Source organism: Mytilus trossulus, chromosome 8 (assembly GCF_036588685.1).
Source record: "Mytilus trossulus isolate FHL-02 chromosome 8, PNRI_Mtr1.1.1.hap1, whole genome shotgun sequence".
NCBI lineage: Eukaryota > Metazoa > Mollusca > Bivalvia > Mytilida > Mytilidae > Mytilus > Mytilus trossulus.
Window position 1 is genome coordinate 31,403,856 of NC_086380.1, and position 18,894 is coordinate 31,422,749.

The window sequence follows — 18,894 nt, forward strand, 5'->3', positions numbered from 1 at the left end:
TGCCAAATTAGAGTGTTTTATAATTATTCCAATTTCACGGTCCACTGAACATAAAAAATGATAGTGCGAGTGGGGCATCTGTGTACTATGAACACATTCTGGTTGATATATATATATATATATATATATAAGACTGGTGGCTCTATTCGTGGTTTAAATGGTTTTTACACTAGTCATTTTTGGGGGTCCTTTAATTATTTAGCTTGCTGTTCGGTGTGTCGCCAATGCTCCATGTTGAAGGCCGTAATTTGACTTATAGTGGTCAACGTTTTATTTGACTTAGACGTAGAGTTGTCTTATTAACACTCGACCAATTATATATTCCATGATCTTCTTATTTATATATAAGGCATATACAATACAATGCATAACATCAAGAAAGTACAATAATTTGTATTGCAGTGACAAACTCATGGTATTAATTTGCAGACTTAATTTTGATTTCATTCTAACTATAAATTTATAAGCATGATAAGCTCTATATGTTAAAGCTAAGGAAAAAAAATGTAAGCTTAGCCTGGCTATATATAAGCTGATAAAATGCACAGCATTTTTATAAAACGTGTCTACATTTATTTTGTAAATGCTAACAATTTTACAGAATGAATTAATAATCTGCACAAATTTACAGTCCTTTTCCACTTCATCACTTTGAATAATTTAAGACTGATTGCCATTATCAATAATTTTCTTAATCAAATGAAATCAGGTACATAATAAGCTATTGGGCAGCATCCGTTTTACTGTTTATGAATTTACTCGTCGGAAATTTTATTTTATTGAATCTGTTATTTGAAAGAAGAAAATATTAAACTCGATGATCTTCATTGTCGTCTATTGCAAGTGGGCTTAGCATTACGTGTACTATGGCTCTTGTCCGGGATCGGTTAAACATCTTTTGTCTCAACCCCTCTTCCGGAAGTGTCAATTTGGGTAGCTTCCCTTCAAAATTTTGAGAAGTTCAGATTTTTACAAGTTCAACGGACGTAGGTAGATAGAAGGTTAAAAGCTTTATGATAAATGATATATCCAAGAAAACAAACAAGACACTCTTTCCTATTCAATCATAAAGATTTGTTCACTTCGGCCTTGTAACCCCATGTTACATGTACCATGACATGCATGACATGTGTACAGGGGTTCGTATGGACAGTAAACCCGGCAATTGTAACAAACCCCTGTGGCTACACTATCTATCCTTGCATGTCTGTAAATTTTGAGGTGAAAACGCAGACATGATTTAGCCATAGACTAGGGACTAGGGTCCACATTTAAATCATAGGGTATTACCTAGTTGTCTGTATGAATAGTTTGTTGATACCAATACTGGCTTAAGGTTCATCATAAGGAATTGAAAAATATGGCAGTGTTTACACCTAAAAAAAAATACTATGAGTACAGACAAACTGGTACATCCAGGAAAGTTTTAAGGCATGACAGGAACTAGATATGGACCATAATTTGCTATTGGGCTCCGTTTCCTATAACTATAAAAGGTGATAAAATGTGAATTACTGTTAGAAAAGTTGTAACTACATCTAAAGATGCCATTATTTTTATCAACATAAAAGTGTATGCTACTCTTCCCTAGAAAATAACTCAAAATATACGAATTTCAAAGATTCTACAACCGTATTTTTGTGTCGTTTCTTGCGTTACTTTTTGCTTCTGAAGAGCATAACGCTGACTGATTTATAGATAATCGTCACCGGCAAATTTGTAACTTTTGCTTTCAAATAACAAAGAACATCGACCAATAAGAATAGTGAGAAGAAAATGCCGAGAACTATAAGTATTTATGTAGCAGATGTAAGAACAGTGGCATGGTTTTTGTGTCCGATTTCGTAACGCAATTTTAAGATGATGTAACCTGCTTTGTTGTAATAGAATTCTTAAAAACAATATGCAAATATGAACTCTCGCGAGATGTTCAAACAGGTCAATCCGAGATGATTTACATTCTTGTTTTGATCTTCGTAATTATTAAGTAAGACAATTACGTTATCGTTATGCGTTACATTTCACACGAAACAGAAGTCCAGTTATTTATTAAAATTGTTTTTGTCCTTAAGTTCTAATCATTTCCGGTCATACGTGAAACATGTGACTAACATGTGATAACGCCATTACGGCCGGATGTACGAAATACTAGGTCTAAACATTGTTTTTGTTTCCAACGGGATGTTGGCAAACATAATCTGTAGACTTGTTTCGTCTTGTTTAAAAGAGGAAAATACAATTGTCAAAGAGATTGCGCCGGTGGTCTGTTATTTTTCCTATGTGCATAAAGTTACATACGATCCTGTGTGAAAATAAATGCCCAATGACTTGACAAAATCGATTTCATATTTGACAGACGTTAGAACACACTTCGTTTCCCGATAATGACGTGAAGAGTCCTTGGAAAAATCAATCGAAATTACGTCTCTTATCATTATACCAATGCTCGTTGGATTGATTTAACTTCAGCAGTAAATATTACTGGATATTTTAGTTGAATAAATATAATTTAATAAAAAATACATGTTAATATACCGTTACACTTGGAATCTTTGTCACAGTTTTTAATTAATATTTTTTATTCATGTTCTGCAAACACTTATCAGAAACGCAATAAACTTGTCAAAGGAGAAGTAAACTTTTACCATGCATGACTTGAAAGGAAGTACTTTATTGATTTTAGCCCACTAAAGTAGGTTAAAATGTGGAAACCATGTAGATGGTGTACAGGTCACAAGTATCACATTGTGCCTATTTTAAAGATTTTAATTGCAAGTTAAAAGTCTTTTTCTTTACTGGATTTAAAGAATGTTACATTGCCAATGATTTGGAATAATTTGTATATAACTGGAATATCAAAACCAAATATAAATACATTTTTTTGGCTTAAACATCAAGATACAACGATTATGGTATCCTGTATCAATGAAGAAAATATGGAAAATTCTGAATAAAATGTACTAATTGATTTCAAAACAAGCACATATTTAGGAGTTTTATAATACTGTTACATTTAAGATGGATTTTAAGAAAAAGTATACCGTTCAGATTATTTTAAGCAGATTTTGCAATAAAATAAAACTAAAAAAATGCTTTCGGTTTCTTATGGTTTCCTGTCAGGTTTAAAAAAAACTTTAATATAACATTGAAAATAGATTTTAAATATTAACATGAAGCAAGTAACACTAGTAATGGTGTTTATTTAGGCCAAAAAAAAATATATGTCTGTTTCCTGCTTCCAAGGCCAAAAAATCAGGGTCGGTAGGTCAGGATTTCTTTTTTTTTTTTTTTTTTTTTTTTTTTTTTTTTTTTTTTTTTTTTTTTTTTTTGCACTTCCTGTCAGATTTGCAGTCGGTTATATGTCATGTTTGGTTAGGGTCCTGTACCCCTAAATGATTTAATCCCTTTAAAGAAGCTTTAATTGAATAATCCTCCAAGTGCTGACATTTTTAAACTCGCATATTGTGGCACATTTGTGCTGGGAGCAGCCATTTTTTGTTTGGGCATAGTAAAATACGGATCTGGTTCGGACCGGAAACGATTTTTTTCCGGACCGGAATCGATTTTTTTTCCGGATTTGAATAAAAAGATTTAGGGTCGGGGGGTTTGAGTTAGGGTCGGTCGGGAAACAGGAAACAGACATATATTTTTTTTTGGCCTTATGCCTTTTGAATTATATTGTGCAAAATAAAGAAAATAAAGATTGATTTCCTGTTTGGTTTCATGTCACGTAAATGGTGAATCAAAATGTATTAATTTTTTCTCGAAAAACTCAATTGTTCCATTCATACTATTCTAACACCAACACAACCCACAAAATAAAAGTTAAAATTTTAGAACTTATAAAAAAGGATACAAAAAGAAACCAAAGGCCGAATACCAAATTATGGTCCATATATAAAAGTTATACTAAGTCTACGTTTCAGAAAATTAAAAACTTACCTGGATTTCCATGTCCAGTTTTTTTCAGTCTGCAGAAGATAGCAAAATAAACAAACACCCGAGTTTCATTTGATATGGTCCACTCAGTTACACCGTTTAAATCACCTATTGTTTACAGGTGTCTATTGTCCATCCATTGTCCATTTAAATCAATACTACTCACAACATTGATTATATGATAATGAGGGGAGCTTCTCAATCGTTTTCACTACTTATTTAATTTTTGCACCTTCTGCAGGAACGAAAAAACTGGAAGGCAAAATCTAGAAAAGTTTATGATTTTCTAAAACATAAAATGCATTTAAAATTTATATATCTAGTTCCTGCCATCCCTTGAAACTGTTGCAGGTGCATAGGTTAGTCTGTACTCAGAGTAAAATTTGGGGTGTAAATACGGCCATATTAGCCAAAAGGTTATGATGAACCTTAAATACGATAATATATTCCATGTTTCCATTGTTAACACCATACAAGTAGGCATCCAGTTAAACCTTAAATTCTACATGTTCTATGGCTGCCTTTGATATTAGTATTAGTACTCTCATCGTGCTCATGTGACCACATTATGATATAAAGCAATTTGCAGCAGAATTTTGAACAAATATCATCTGTTCACGAAATAGTAGTCTGTGATTACTCTGAGATGTCCATGTATCTATACTAAAATTACGAGGTCCAATTTGTCAGCCGTCATCACGTAAAACCGATGAATCAAAGAATTCAACTTTATAAATAACTAATATAGCACAAAGGTGTAGATTAAAAATTACACCACTTCAGGCCCCTTTGTTTTCCACGTTATTAATATGGCCAATAATTAAGAAGTTCCGGGTCGAGTCCGATACCGATACCAATAGTATTTTCACCTGTAACCTAAAACCTTATCTGTACGTTCCGTATCTGACAAGCGCACCACCAAATGGTGTATTCATTACTTATACTAAAATAAGGCTTGCGCATAGTTATATACTTTAATTCAGTCACGGACCCTCGATATCACGGGTGTGTTCTAGTAACTATTAAGACTGTGTATAGTTTCTAAACATGGCTATGAGTATGATAAATTTACATGAAAAATGTACATGTACATTTTTTATGCCCCCACCCTAGGCCCATTAGTGGAGCCAGGATGGTTTATTAAGTTTTACCCTTGTCTGTCTGTAACATTACTAAAGTCCCAAAATTGGTTTTCATTCTCTTACTTTAGTTTTCATCTACCAAATGTTATGAAACTTATACACAATGTTTATTACCATAAAATACTTAGGCAGCAATTGCAACCATTTGATTTTTTGGAAAAAAAAGTTTGTTTCCAGTTTTTGGAGAAAAAAATAATTTGTTTTTGATTCTGAGAAAAAAAATTGTTTGTTTCACCCTCAGTTGCCACTATATGTAATGCTAAAATTGAAAGCAAAAAATTGTTTTCGACTTGTCGTGAAAAAAATAGATTGTTTTTTTCACTGCAGTCCAGAAAAAAAACCATAGCCCCCCCCCCCCCCACAGAAAATCAAATGGCTGCTGCCTTATCATTTTGTAAATTGGGTGGTGTCACTTATACCATTCTTGAGTTATCATGCCCCTTTATAAACCTAAAAATTGCAGGATTTTTGTTTCATTCTTTAATTTTAGTTTGACTTTACTAAAAGTTATGAAACTTGCAATACACAATGCTTATTAAAATAAAATACAGATCCAGTTTGAATGTTGGTGGTATCACTTTGACCGTTTTTGAGTTGGGCCTACATGTACATTGTTTATATATACAAATTGAAAATTTGCTGAATTTTTGTTTCTTTTCTCTAACTTGATTAGCTACAACAAAATGTTACACATGTATATATACACAATACTTGTTACACAAAACTCAGACCAAGTACAAATTTAGGTAGCATCACTTTTACTTTTATTCAGATATGTCTCTTTAGAACTTCTGACATTATTATACAGTGTACATGTGTGTATATGCAAGCGGGGGCATCATCTGTTTCATATTTATTTTTATACACATTAACCACCACCAAAACCACCACCTCTTTTTTCACACAAAAATAAGTACATCTCATTTGGGGTATCATGCGCTCAAGGCACAGCTGTTTATTAGACTATGTATACATGTATAATATAAAGTTCTAGCTATATATAGCTAGCATTATCTGATTTAAAACCTCTCAAAACAAAATGTTACTGATATTCTTCTTCAATTCCACATTGAGAAATGGAAAGATTGCCCTAACTTGCTGTTTACTAGATTTAGACTTGTCACACTGAAGAGTATATTTATTACTTGTTAAATATAAACCAAATAACATGAAATTCATGAATAATTTTGCAAGAAATCACTGATGTTTCTAAATATAGATTTATATTTTTCACTCAGGAATCACTGGATAATGTTGTCAGAAATGGAAGATAAATCACTGAATGAAGATCAGTCAGATGCTGAAAACGATAAAGATGAATACAAACCAAATACCAAGCTCAGAAAAAATATTGATATTATTGTAAGCATATATTAAATGTATTTGTAAGAACATTGTACAAGTCAAATATACACTTTTGTAGCTCTAAGTTTGTTTTTTATGCAAACTTGTAAACTTGCTGTGATAAATGTCAAGATAAACATGATGATAAAGGTATTAAAGTTACGTTTTTGACAATGGTAGCCCACAGCTTAAATTTTGTAGCAAATATTTATCATGAAATATAGTTCTATACAAGAAAAGCAAAACATTTAGGAGCTCATACCAAATTTTAGGTGCTATTGGCCAGTGGTGCCCCTGCTTAATTTAAAATTTAATTTATTATTATAAGAAATAACTGTTACTCTTTTCTTGGAAGCACAGTTAATTTTAATTGAGTGCTGAAACAATAAAGCCAATAATATTACATGTATAGTTACTTTAACCAACAAATTTTTCAAGTGACATAAAATGCAAAATTCCACTTGCACTTGTAAATTTTTCAAGATTCTGAATTGACTATGTCAGAATATTAGAGTCAGACTGACAATTTAATGTTATTGCTTTGCATTCTTTTGCTTAAGATAAAGACCAAGCTGTTACATGTGTTACAGGGTCAGCATCAAACATCTATTTTGATTACCATTATTATGGTAACTATACTAATTACTAATATTAGACAGTTATCAATGGTGGTGTAACAATTATTGTTTAATAAATCCACAATTAACAACAAATAGTACTAATATACCATTTAATGTTTATCAAAAAATACTAATGTCTGATTTTATTTTCAGTGTGACACCTTGAAGGCAGACCAGGAAGAAAGTCTTTATATAACTGTCAATTTACCAGAGAACAAATATTATATTGGAGGCTCTGAAATTGGAAACAGGTTCTTAAGTCAACATTCAGAGCTTACAGAAAAATTCTTTGCATTTTGTAAAGGTAAGTTCTGTCTAAAAAAAAATCAAGTGCTGAATATATATGTGAAAGAAAACAAGAGGGTCAAATACTAATAAAATAAATGATGTCGTTCCTTGAAAAGTGTTAAAAGATTTAGTGCCTCATCACATTTAAAGTGAATCACACCAGCATGTTTGTTTTAATATAATAGTCATGATAGTGGGATGGGTGGCTGTGATGAATAAATATATCATGTTGAAATCTTCTTTTCAAGGTTTAAATTATCTCCCCTTATGCTTTTCAATAAATATTTTTACAAGAATTTTTATTGACTCCTTAAAAAATGAAGTACGGAAGATCAAAACATGCATTATACTTCTTTTTGTTATAGTTTGTCTACTACTTTTTGGTAAGAGTTTAACCTTTTATTCTCAGGAACTCATTAATTAATAAAAATCAAAGAGATCAGTCATGCTCATATGTTAAGAAATACAAAATTGCTTCACAAATTCTACCCTACAAACTTTTGAAATGGTTGATTATAGATTATACATTTATGAGTACACTTAGTGAAGATAGCGATTTGATCAATGTAATAAATAGAAATAGAAAAAGAAAGAGAATATGACTTATTGTATTTGTTTGTTGATTGTCTAAGGGAAATAACTCAAAATTATTTCCTTTTTACAGTAAATTAGGATTGTTTGTATAGGCTTAAGAAATTGTTTTCTTAAAATTAATATTTTTAAATAGTGAAGATAGACATTTAAACAATGTTATAAATAGAAAAAAGAAAGAGAATATGACTGTAGTATATTTTTAGTGATTTTCTAAGGGAAATAACTTTGGCCCCAAATTTTATTTTCCTTTTCCAGTACATGTAAATAAGAATTGCTTGTATACATGTGTTACCTCTGTTACATCTAAACAAGATTAATTTGTTGACTTTTGTAATGAAACACACATTTTAGAAAATATTTTAACAATTGAATGATATTTTATATATTTTCTTTGTTATTTAGATACATACAGATGTTCTGAAGTTGAAGTAAACGCATCTGGCAAAACACAGTTCCCTGATGAGAAAATTTGCCAAACTAGTAATTCAGGTGATGAATCACACACAAACACAAAAAACAAGAAAAGAAAAAGTGAAGTCAAATTATGCATGGAAGAATCACCCATGAAAAAACATGTCACGAACAATATTGCAAAGTTACCATCTATAGATACAGTTGTTTCAACAAGAAAGTCAAACAGAATTAATTCCAAGGAAAGCATTTTGCAAAAAGCTGAAATGAGGAAAGCTAATATGAATAATATAAATTCTCCCAAACTAGATAATGTACTCAAATCAAAAGTTCAAGAAGATGATGTAAAGTTTTCTAGTTTAAAATCTGATGCTGATGAGTTAAAATTTGAGAATAAAAGTAAAACTGGTTTCAATTCAGTTTTAAAAAATCCAAGCAAATCTCTTGATATAAACCAGGTTATTAAAATCCAAAGCAGAACTGCTGATGATTTAAGTAATGAAAAGGTAGCAACGATAAAAACAGAAATTGACAAGTCAGAAGACACAGATCAAATTGTTTTAGATATACTCCAGAAGGATAGAGTTAATATAGATAATTTAGAACTGAAAGAGATAAAAAACATTGAAGTATTTGAACAAGGGGAAAATTTAGTAATGTCCTTCATAGAGGACAAAGATTGTGTCATCGATAAAGATGAGGATTTTAAAAATGACAAAGATGATGATGACGAAGATTATGAAAACAACGCAGATTCGGCTGATAGTTGTGATGAAGAGGAGGGCAGTGGAGAGAATATTTTGAAGTCAACACAAAGAATTGAACGTAAACAGAAGAAAATAACCTGTACACTATGCAATAAAAAATTCCATCACAAACGGTACCAGTCACATCTAAGAAATGTTCACAAGCAATTATATGCCTATGAATGCGAAATTTGTAGACAAACATTTAACTCCGCTATAAGTCTGAACAAACACAGAGCATTACACTCAGACATGCCAGAAGAAGAAACTAAGAATGGAAAAGAGATTGAAAATTATATTGAATCAAATTATTGTATGAAGAAAGGGGTGATTGTTAATTTGAATGAGGCCAGTAAAGAAACTTACACATGCAATTTATGTTTGAAGACATTACGAACGAAAGCTGGACTGGAAAGTCACATGCAGATCCATAGTGGTCATTTCCAGTGTTCTACATGCAGTAAAACTTTTGTTACACAGCACAGACTTAACAGACACGAAACTCTTCATGATAAAGGAGACTTCAACTGTAAGGTTTGTGCTCACGTCTGTACAACCAAAAGATACCTGATACAACATATGAGGAAAGAGCATGATGATCAACGAGAAGTTTGTTATGAGTGTGGTATTTTCTTTGAAACTTTGACGGATAAAAATCAACACATGCTGACCCATAAGACTGGCCATTGTAGCAATTTTATTTGTCCGAAATGCGGGAAAACATTTGAACTGTTACGATACTTAAAAAACCACAATAAGCAAAGTCATAAGGGGAATGAAGAAATATGCAAGGTTTGTTCTACATTTTTCGATACAAAAGATGAGCTTAGAAAACATATGTGGAAACACAGACAAGATTTCTTCTTTATTTGTAAGATATGTAAAGCTGACTTTGAATTATCAGAGTTATTGATGAATCATTCCAAAGAAGTTCATAATTCTCACATGTATATCTGTGAGAACTGTGGTGAACAATTTGACTCTGCGGTAAAGTTGAAGAAACATTCAACTTATGAACATACTCCAGAAAGTCTTTTTTCATGTCATCTTTGTGGGTCCCGATTTATAAAAGAGCGAAAACTAAAAGAACATATTGACAGTGTTCATGTAAATCTGCGACCTTTCATGTGTGAAGAGTGTGGAGCCTGCTTTAAAACAAAGGGATGTCTACAGGTCCACATAAAAAGACATAGTACTGATAAAACTAATGTTTGTGAACTCTGCGATGCTAAATTTAAGTCAATTGACGGTTTGAATAATCATGTACTGGATAGTCATGGTCATCAAGTGAACACAGAAAAACTTAACTTCCGCGTTTATGAATGTAGTTATTGTGGAAAAAGAAGCTCACAGAAAGCTATATACATTCGACATTTGCGTACACACACGGGAGAAAAACCATACAGTTGTAAAATATGTAATAGAAAATTCCCTATTCCAGCTGCGTTAAATCGGCACATGAAACACAAACATATGGAAAATGGTAAAAAACATGTATGTGAAACATGTAATGTGAGATTTGCTGAAATGTCACATTTAAAACGTCACTTTGGAACACATACTCATAAAACTATGGCAAGAGAGACCCTTCAAGCAGAAAAGAAAATGGTTTCTTATGAATTTGAAGGTGAGCGTGTCTTAATAGATACTGAAGATCTGCCATTTGATCTGCAGGCCGTAGATCAACAAAAAGAGGCCGAGCTTGCTGAGCAAACTAAAAACATAAAAGTCATTTACTTGAATGAAAATGCCGATCCTAACAACATGGAACAGACCGAAACTGTTTATACCTTAGAAAATTCCTCAATGTTGAATCTACCTGATTCCACTATATATGTGATCTCTGAAACTGAGGATCCTGATGTCTTTGTACACTTACAGAGTGAACATACATAAACTTCTCAAAAGATACTGTACAACATGTACAATACTCATCATGCTCATGTCAGAACTGATCTCATAACTTGTTATTTTATTTTTGTTAAAAATCAAACTAATTAGCATTAATTGTGTTTATATTAATTGTTTGCCTCCCCAACAAATGTCTCAGAAAATAAGATACAGATACATGTAGGGATGCTTATTAGGCAGAAACAGCATAAACTATAATACATGAATTTGGAATAAGTTTAAACATGTTAAACTCAGAATGTATAGTTTGAGACCAAGATGATTCATATTTTTTCTACAGATGCATTATGTTATAAAGTTTCCATCTGGCATACATGTATTTCATTATGTCTGTTGTACTTGTTCTCTTTTCATGGTTCAGTTGCCACTCAAAAAAATAATTTGGTTTTTATCACTTGATTGGTTTACCTATAATAGGACAACTTCATTTGGTGTAAAAAATCATTTTAGACTAATTTGAGGGTAATATATCAATCTATTCTGTAATGTAATTTTACTGTGACCTTGTTTCATTGATCTATTATAAACATTGTTTTTTAAATTGGGTTTCCCTTTCAGATATTTTTTATGCAGTAGATAAACATTTTTTTTTAAAGGTTCAGAAATGGACTTGTTTTCATGTTTCGCTAGTCAACATTTTAGTTTTTTGGTGGTAAGTTCAATTTCTTTGATACTACAGTATAATGCTATAAGTCAAAAGATCAATTATATTTGGTGTGTTGAATGAGTGTAAGGTGTACATGTTCATTTGGCTAGGTTTATTTGACATTGACCTCATTTTTATGGTTCAGTGGTCTCTGTTAAGATGTTATTGTTATGCCCTTTTCTGATACTATCAACAATAGGTCAACAATATTGTGTATGGAATCTGTCTGGCAGGATTCATCTCACCTTGATTTCATTTTCAACATTTATAATTTAATGTTAAGATTTTCATGATAAAACATAGGTCCTGTTCTTATGTACAATCAGAAATATGTTTTCAATTTTTTGGTGTATTATATGATTGTAAGGTTTACATTTCAGTCTTGTAGGGTTCATCTGGTCTTGATTTGAGGGCTCATTTGTTTGCCACAGGATGAAAATTAGTGATAGAGTAAATATTTTCTTTGTCACTACTAGAATTTTTAAACTCTAAAATTCAAAGAAAACCATACATGTTATATAAGACTCCAGTAGGATAAACCCGTTAGGTCACAACTCCATATTTTGTCTCGGGTCAATAGGTAACTTCATAGCACAATATACACATGATACAGTTCCAAACTGATCGAAACTCATTTGAACTATTTTTTTCCAAGTTAATAGATCTTTTCAAATGACATCACAAGAAAGCAAGGTGACAGGTCAGTTTGACCAAGTTGCAGCAAACAGAAGCAAACTAAAAAAACAACAGGTAAACACATGGTCTTCAACAACAATAACCAATTGTTTTAGTGTTCTTGATCAAAAACAGTATAAAGTTTTTGCCAACCCGTAATTATGTAAAAGCAGATGTGGTACGAGCGTCAATGAGACAACTCTTCACAAGAGGCCAAATGGCAGACATTAACAATTAAAGGTCATCTCCCAGCCTTCAACAATCAGCTATGTCTATACCGTATATTCAGCTTTAAAAAGACCCATAAATGCCAATGGTTAAGCAATTCAAACGAGAAAACAAACGGCCTAATTTATGTACAAATAAATGGAAAAAAACACATGAAACACAGCAATAACCAAAAACTACTGAATTACAGGCACAAACATACAAAATTTGGCGGAGTTGAATGTATACGGGATCCAATCCTCCCCGTAAGGTTTGTTTTTTCATTGATAATCGAGAGGCCCAATGATATTTGATGCAAAATATTAAATTTCACAGATATATTCCACTAGAATATTGTATGACTCGAATAATATTGTAATGGAATATGTCTGTGAAATTTAATAGTTAACAAACAGAACTGTTTTAGTTAGATTTTATAGACAAAAACTTTGCACAGACATGCTGAAGAAGGCCTTTGTGATTGACTAGAACAATAGGATTCTTATTTTCAGCTGGAGATAAGAGTACAGCATTCATTTGTACTTAAATAAGCAACACGGCAGCATCTGCGTACCCTTCTGGGAAACCTGAAATCACACCCAGTTTTTGGTGGAGTTCGTGTTGCTTAGTATTTTAAATTAGTTTTCTATGTTGTGTTTTGTTACTGTTTTTGTTTTTCTTTTTTAGCCATGGTGTTGTCAGTTTATTTTCGGTTTATCAGTTTGAATGTCCCCCCTAGAATCTTTCACCCCTCTTTAACAAAAAATTTAAATGGTAGATGTTAACTGAGGGTCTCTGTAAATGGAAACGAAAGCAAACGGAAACGACCGTAATGAACGTGTATAATGAGAATCAAAATAAGATCTGTATTTTTATAGATAATATTTCTTAGGAGAATTATCAGCCGTAAGACATAATAGTAACACCTTATGCAACCGGTGTAGTGTTTCTAAGACTGTTTATGCCGTCTTTCAACTAATCCCGTTGGATGCATACTAATCTACAGTCTCCAGAGCGCTCACAAGCATGTTAACTGAACGGGCGGGAAAATGTGGACTGACAATTCATTTTTATCCTCTGCTACGCATGGTATTTTATCTTTCGGATTTGCGCTCGAAAACTATTTTGTCAATTGTTTCTTGTAATATGTGTTCCGTAAAATTAATTTTTATCCTGTCTTATTCATGGACGGATGACGGATGAACTGCGTCGATTGTTTTCTTAATCTACTTTCGCCGTAAGAAAACAAAACATACCAAAGATTCCACTCTCCCTCAAACATTTCTTTATTTTATTGATTCTTTTAACATTCGTTACCCCATACATACACTTCATTATTAAGTCTATCATTCAATGTATTCACAGATTTTTTTTACTATAAATATATGATGACGATCGTCAATATACAAGTAGGTTATGAAATAAGATAAATGCTTTCTTACTTCTTTCTATTACCATATGATTTTGAATGATACATATTCATATTTTCAAAAAGTCAACTTGTACAAATACAATTACAAAACTTTACTATTGTGACTTGGCAAAAAAAGGTTTTAAAAAAATTGGTAACTAATTTCTTAGAATGATTTACTCAACGTTCAATAACCAAGTGTACTTAGTATGTAAATATTGAAAATTGATTTAACGTCAGCATATTTATCTCTGAATAAGAAAATACATTGATCTTGTTACACAATAATCCCACATAGTGTGCAAAGTTTGAGATTTAACAAAGTATATACGATTTTAAAAAAATCTAAAAAATGAAAGAAAACGAATTGAGAATTTTAACTGGGTTGCACAACAACTACCGATCGATAAATATAAAAATATTAACGAAATTGTTTGTGTCCCTTGATAAGTAATCGCAATCACTTGACAATTATCTATTTTTTTCTGATCTTCCTCGGCTCAGTATCCACATTGAGCATCTCATGAAACTAAATAAGGGGCTGTATTATCAGTCAAAATTTATGGTGATGCACTATCATTGGAAAATAATAGACCACTTTCGAGTTCATCCGTCACCGGAAAAAACCTCGTTAATTATAAGCGCCTTTAGAACGTCCTTAACCAGAAAGAGGGCACCGCCTGTATCCCTGCACTATTAACGATCATCAAGCGTCTTAGTTTAAACATATTTATTTATAGTGGATTGGGAAACAAGTTTTGCAACTTATATTAATCCCTTTCCACTTTGCGGGTGCGAGTGCTGCCTTGTAGCGGCATTAGCCTACTCTTTTTCGAAATCTACAAGGGTGTCTTTAACGTGCAAGAGATATGGCTCTCTCTTAACACGGGTCAGCCATTTATCGTCCCCTTCCGACGGACTATCATCGTTTCCTCAAGACCATACTCGCAAATGGTGTCAAGGGAGAGCCGAAACTTAGTGATCGTCATTGTGCAGGATAAACTAGAAAGAATGGTCGTTCTGTAGGCACTTAACGATTTTACGGACGACATCACGAGTTGATTGACCGTTCTGGAATAACCGTTTCACAAATGATATCGGATATTTTCCTTACGTCGTAACTACAATCCCCTTCCCTTTCATGAATGTGACCTGCCGAATTAGACTATTTACCGGATTTGTAATCACATAAGCAACACGACGGGTGCCACATTTTGAGCAGGATCTGCTTACCCTTCCGGAGCACCTGAGATCACCTCTAGTTTTTGGTGGGGTTCGTGTTGTTTATTCTTTAGTTTTCTATGTTGTGTCATTTGTACTATTGTTTTTCTGTTTGTCTTTTTCATTATTAGCCATGGCGTTGTCAGTTTGTTTTAGATTTATGAGTTTGACTGTCCCTTTGGTATCTCTCGTTCCTCTTTATTTAACGACAATTCCCCAAAGACAGCAGTGCTGATTGTAAATTTTGAGAATTCAATTTGCCGAATAATTCGTACAATATAAAGTTATAGTTTTCTAACCACTCGGTCAACATTAGAATGGAAGTCACGACGCACCTACACGCACAATGACGTTCACTAAAACCAGAGTTTTTGACGAAAATGCATCGAACTCGAAAGTTTTCTATTGAAGTTATTCAAGCTAAAGAGATAATGTTTATGATTGCCGTTTTAACGCAATACTATTAAATCGATATGTATATTCGTTTATTCAATAAATTAATAGATGTAAATTAGCAAACTATCCTTTAATTTTTTTCTCTATCATTTCAAGACATGTGTGACAAAGTCTCATATAGGAATAAAATCATAAAATATACCAAACTAACAATTTGCTGTGTGGCGCAACTATGGCGCTTGCATCCCCACATACGAACTTATAAACAACATTCTCAACAGAAATTTTAATGATTTATTCTTACGTTTGCTGAAACTATGTATGCAAGACGTTTGGAATAATTCACAATATATGTACAGCTTTTTGACAGAAATTGAACATGTCAATGATATAATCCATTTCATTTCATTTGATAATGAGAAAGAATTTCAATATTTACATTGAATAACATTTTGTAATTGTTCTACAATGTTTTGATAGCTACATATGCATTGTACCTAATATATGAACTTATTCTTTGATAACTTTACAGCATTATAAAGAAGTTTTGTTCAATTATACCACATTTTTTTATTGTATCTCACCTGGTCGTCTGTCGTTATCTGTTATCTTTTACTTTACAAATGACGTTTAGGCAACTACCAGGCCACACTCATCTCTGGCGTATGAAGATTTTTTTTTGCGGTTTTTGCTTGTTATCTTGAAAACTGTATTGGCTAGATAATGACTTAAATAAGCAGATATAACTGAAATCGTCAGTGGAGTCATTATTTAGGTTATTGCTTTTTTCAATAGATCTTTTTACCCTTTTGTTTTTCACCTATCACTTTCAAAATACAATCTATTTGTACATGATGTTTTTAGTATTTTTAAAAAGATGAAATGTTCAACAAGACATGTACACAATCTGAAAATACGACAGATGCCACATTGATCTGTATACAATTCCAAAGAACCTGATATCAACCCAACTTTTTGGTGGGGTTCCTGTTCCTAAGCTTCTAGTTTTTAAAATATGTTTAGTTTGTAACATGGATTTGTTTTCGCACATTCGATTTGTGACTTTTGAACAGCTGTATACTACTGTTACCTTTATTTAGTATACAGCTGTTGTGTGTCTTTGTCATGACAATGTAGTTTGTTTTCGATTTATGAGTATGTATGTCATATCAATTTGGTATCTTCCACCTCTTTCTTACTTATAAAAACATTGATAAGTCGACATGCACTCACAGTCTTTGTCCGAAACTTTTGTATGAATTAAGCTAGACGTTACATTTTTGTCGAGCCTGCAACTTTTGTTGCAGAAAGCTCGACATATGGATAGTGATCCGGCGGCGGCGACGTTAGTGAACCTCTTAAAAGCTTTATATTTTAGAAGGTAGAAGACCTGGATACTGCATACTTTGTATATTATAGATGCCTCATGTTACGAACTTTCCGTCAGTCACATGTCCAATGTCCTTGAACTCATTTTCATGGTTCAGTGACTACTTGAAAAAAAACTTAAGATTTTTTGTAATGTTAAATTCTCTCTTATCATAAGTAATTGGATAACTATATTTGGTATGTGATGTGCGTACCTTGCAAGGTTCTCATGCCCGTCAGTAAGTTTTCACTTGACCTCGACCTCATTTCATGGATCAGTGAACAAGGTTAAGTTTTGGTGGTAAAGTCCATATCTCGGATATTATAAGCAATAGGTCTAGTATATTCGGTGTATGGAAGGACTGTAAGGTGTACATGTCCAGCTGACAGGTGTCATCTGACCTTGACTTCATTTTCATGGTTCAGTGGTCAAAGTTAAGTTTTTGAGTTTTGGTCTATTTTTCTAATACTATATGCAATAGGTCTACTATATTTGGTGTATGGAATGATTGTAAGGTGAACATGTCTAGCTGACAGGTGTCATCTGACCTTGACCTCATTTTTATGGTCCAGTGGTCAAAAGTTAAGTTTTTGAGTATTGGTCTATTTTTCTAATGCTATATCCAATAGGTCAACAATATTTGGTGTATGGAAATATTTTATGATCTATATGTCAGTCGCGCATTTTTTTTTTTACCTTGACCTCATTTTCACGGTTCATTGCTTAGTGTTAAGTGTTTGTGTTTGGTCTGTTTTTCTTAAACTATAAGCAATAGGTCAACTATATTTGTTGTATGGAGGAATTGTTAGCTGTACATGCCTGTCTGTTATGGTTCATCTGACCTTGACCTCGTTTTCATGGTTCATTGGTATTTGTTTAGTTATCATGGTTAATGTTAAGTTTATGTGACAGTTGCAATAAAGCTTTATATTTAGGTCTATCAACATAATATCAATGTTTGGTAAAGATGGCGAGACATTTCAGCGTGTGCACTCTTCAAACTTTTAAATGAATCATTTTTTGATAATAAGGTAAGGTGCCTTAACAACTGAAATGATGTTCCGTGCGTGCAACTGTCCTATATACTTTTAATTTTTCCGATAAATAAAATGATAAACCCTTACACAAGTATACACAAACCTTTGTTTACCATGTTTACAATTTAAGGCATTGTTGTCAAAACCATGAACACTCTCTCAAAGTATTTGTGAAAGTGACAAACCTGGTAAATGAATACTTTGATCAAAATCTTTGATGGACTTTAATAGATTAGAATCTAACTCTTTATTTTTTTTTTAAACTTTGATGTTCTTTGACGTAAATATTAAAGTCAGTCAGCAGAGAGAAACTTGATGACATCCAGAAAATACATTGAGAAATATTTTAATCTAGGATGTCATAAATGCAAACAATAGATTTTCCGAAAAATTGCGTATATGGTAAGAAAAAGAAGTACTCCACTTCTTTTTGTTTTACTAGAACACACCCGTGACATCGCGGGTCCGTGACTGAATTAAGTATATAACTATGCGCAAGCCTTACTTTAGTATTAGTATTGTCATCTGATAAAATCAATGCCGATTATAAGATGCACAGTTTTCTCTGCTTTCAAAACTTTCTGTTTGAACCCGTCGAACTGGAACTTATCAATTATTGGTCATGATAAATACTTATTATTTGGAAAACAAAAGGTCCTAAAATGGAGTATTTTTAATCAACAGCATTGTCCTGTGTTTGTTATAAATTAAGTTGAATTCTTTGATTCGCTGTTTTACGTCACTCATGCCCGCTAACAAATTGAAAACTGTACCTATACGCCTTATTTTTAGTCCAGATTTTTAGTATTCGTATTGTTATCTTAGAAAGTCTTACTGATTAAAATACTACAATAGGTAACAATTTGACCATTTAGTAGTGTCAACCCTGTGATTATGACCCGTGTATATAGCATATTAATCCTACATACACTGTTTG

The 18,894-nt window shown here is 32.4% G+C and overlaps 1 protein-coding gene across 1 annotated transcript; it reads left to right on the forward strand.

The window, feature by feature from the left end:
• The first annotated feature begins 913 nt into the window (after nucleotides 1-913).
• LOC134680807 (zinc finger protein 568-like) lies at nucleotides 914-11,087 on the forward strand. The gene is made up of 4 exons (XM_063540043.1): nucleotides 914-986; nucleotides 6,320-6,443; nucleotides 7,199-7,349; nucleotides 8,330-11,087. The coding sequence occupies exons 2-4, from the start codon at nucleotides 6,333-6,335 to the stop codon at nucleotides 10,978-10,980; spliced, it is 2,913 nt and encodes a 970-aa protein (XP_063396113.1). The 5' UTR covers nucleotides 914-986; nucleotides 6,320-6,332; the 3' UTR covers nucleotides 10,981-11,087.
• The last annotated feature ends 7,807 nt before the right edge of the window (nucleotides 11,088-18,894 follow it).

What these genes read in the sequence shown, in the direction of transcription:
- LOC134680807 (XM_063540043.1), top strand. Translation starts at nt 6,333, where the DNA reads ATGTTGTCAGAAATGGAAGATAAATCACTGAATGAAGATCAGTCAGAT. An exon ending in GAAAAAATATTGATATTATT is followed by an intron (nt 6,444 to 7,198) that starts GTAAGCATATAT and finishes TTTTATTTTCAG; the next exon opens with TGTGACACCTTGAAGGCAGA. An exon ending in ATTCTTTGCATTTTGTAAAG is followed by an intron (nt 7,350 to 8,329) that starts GTAAGTTCTGTC and finishes TTTGTTATTTAG; the next exon opens with ATACATACAGATGTTCTGAA.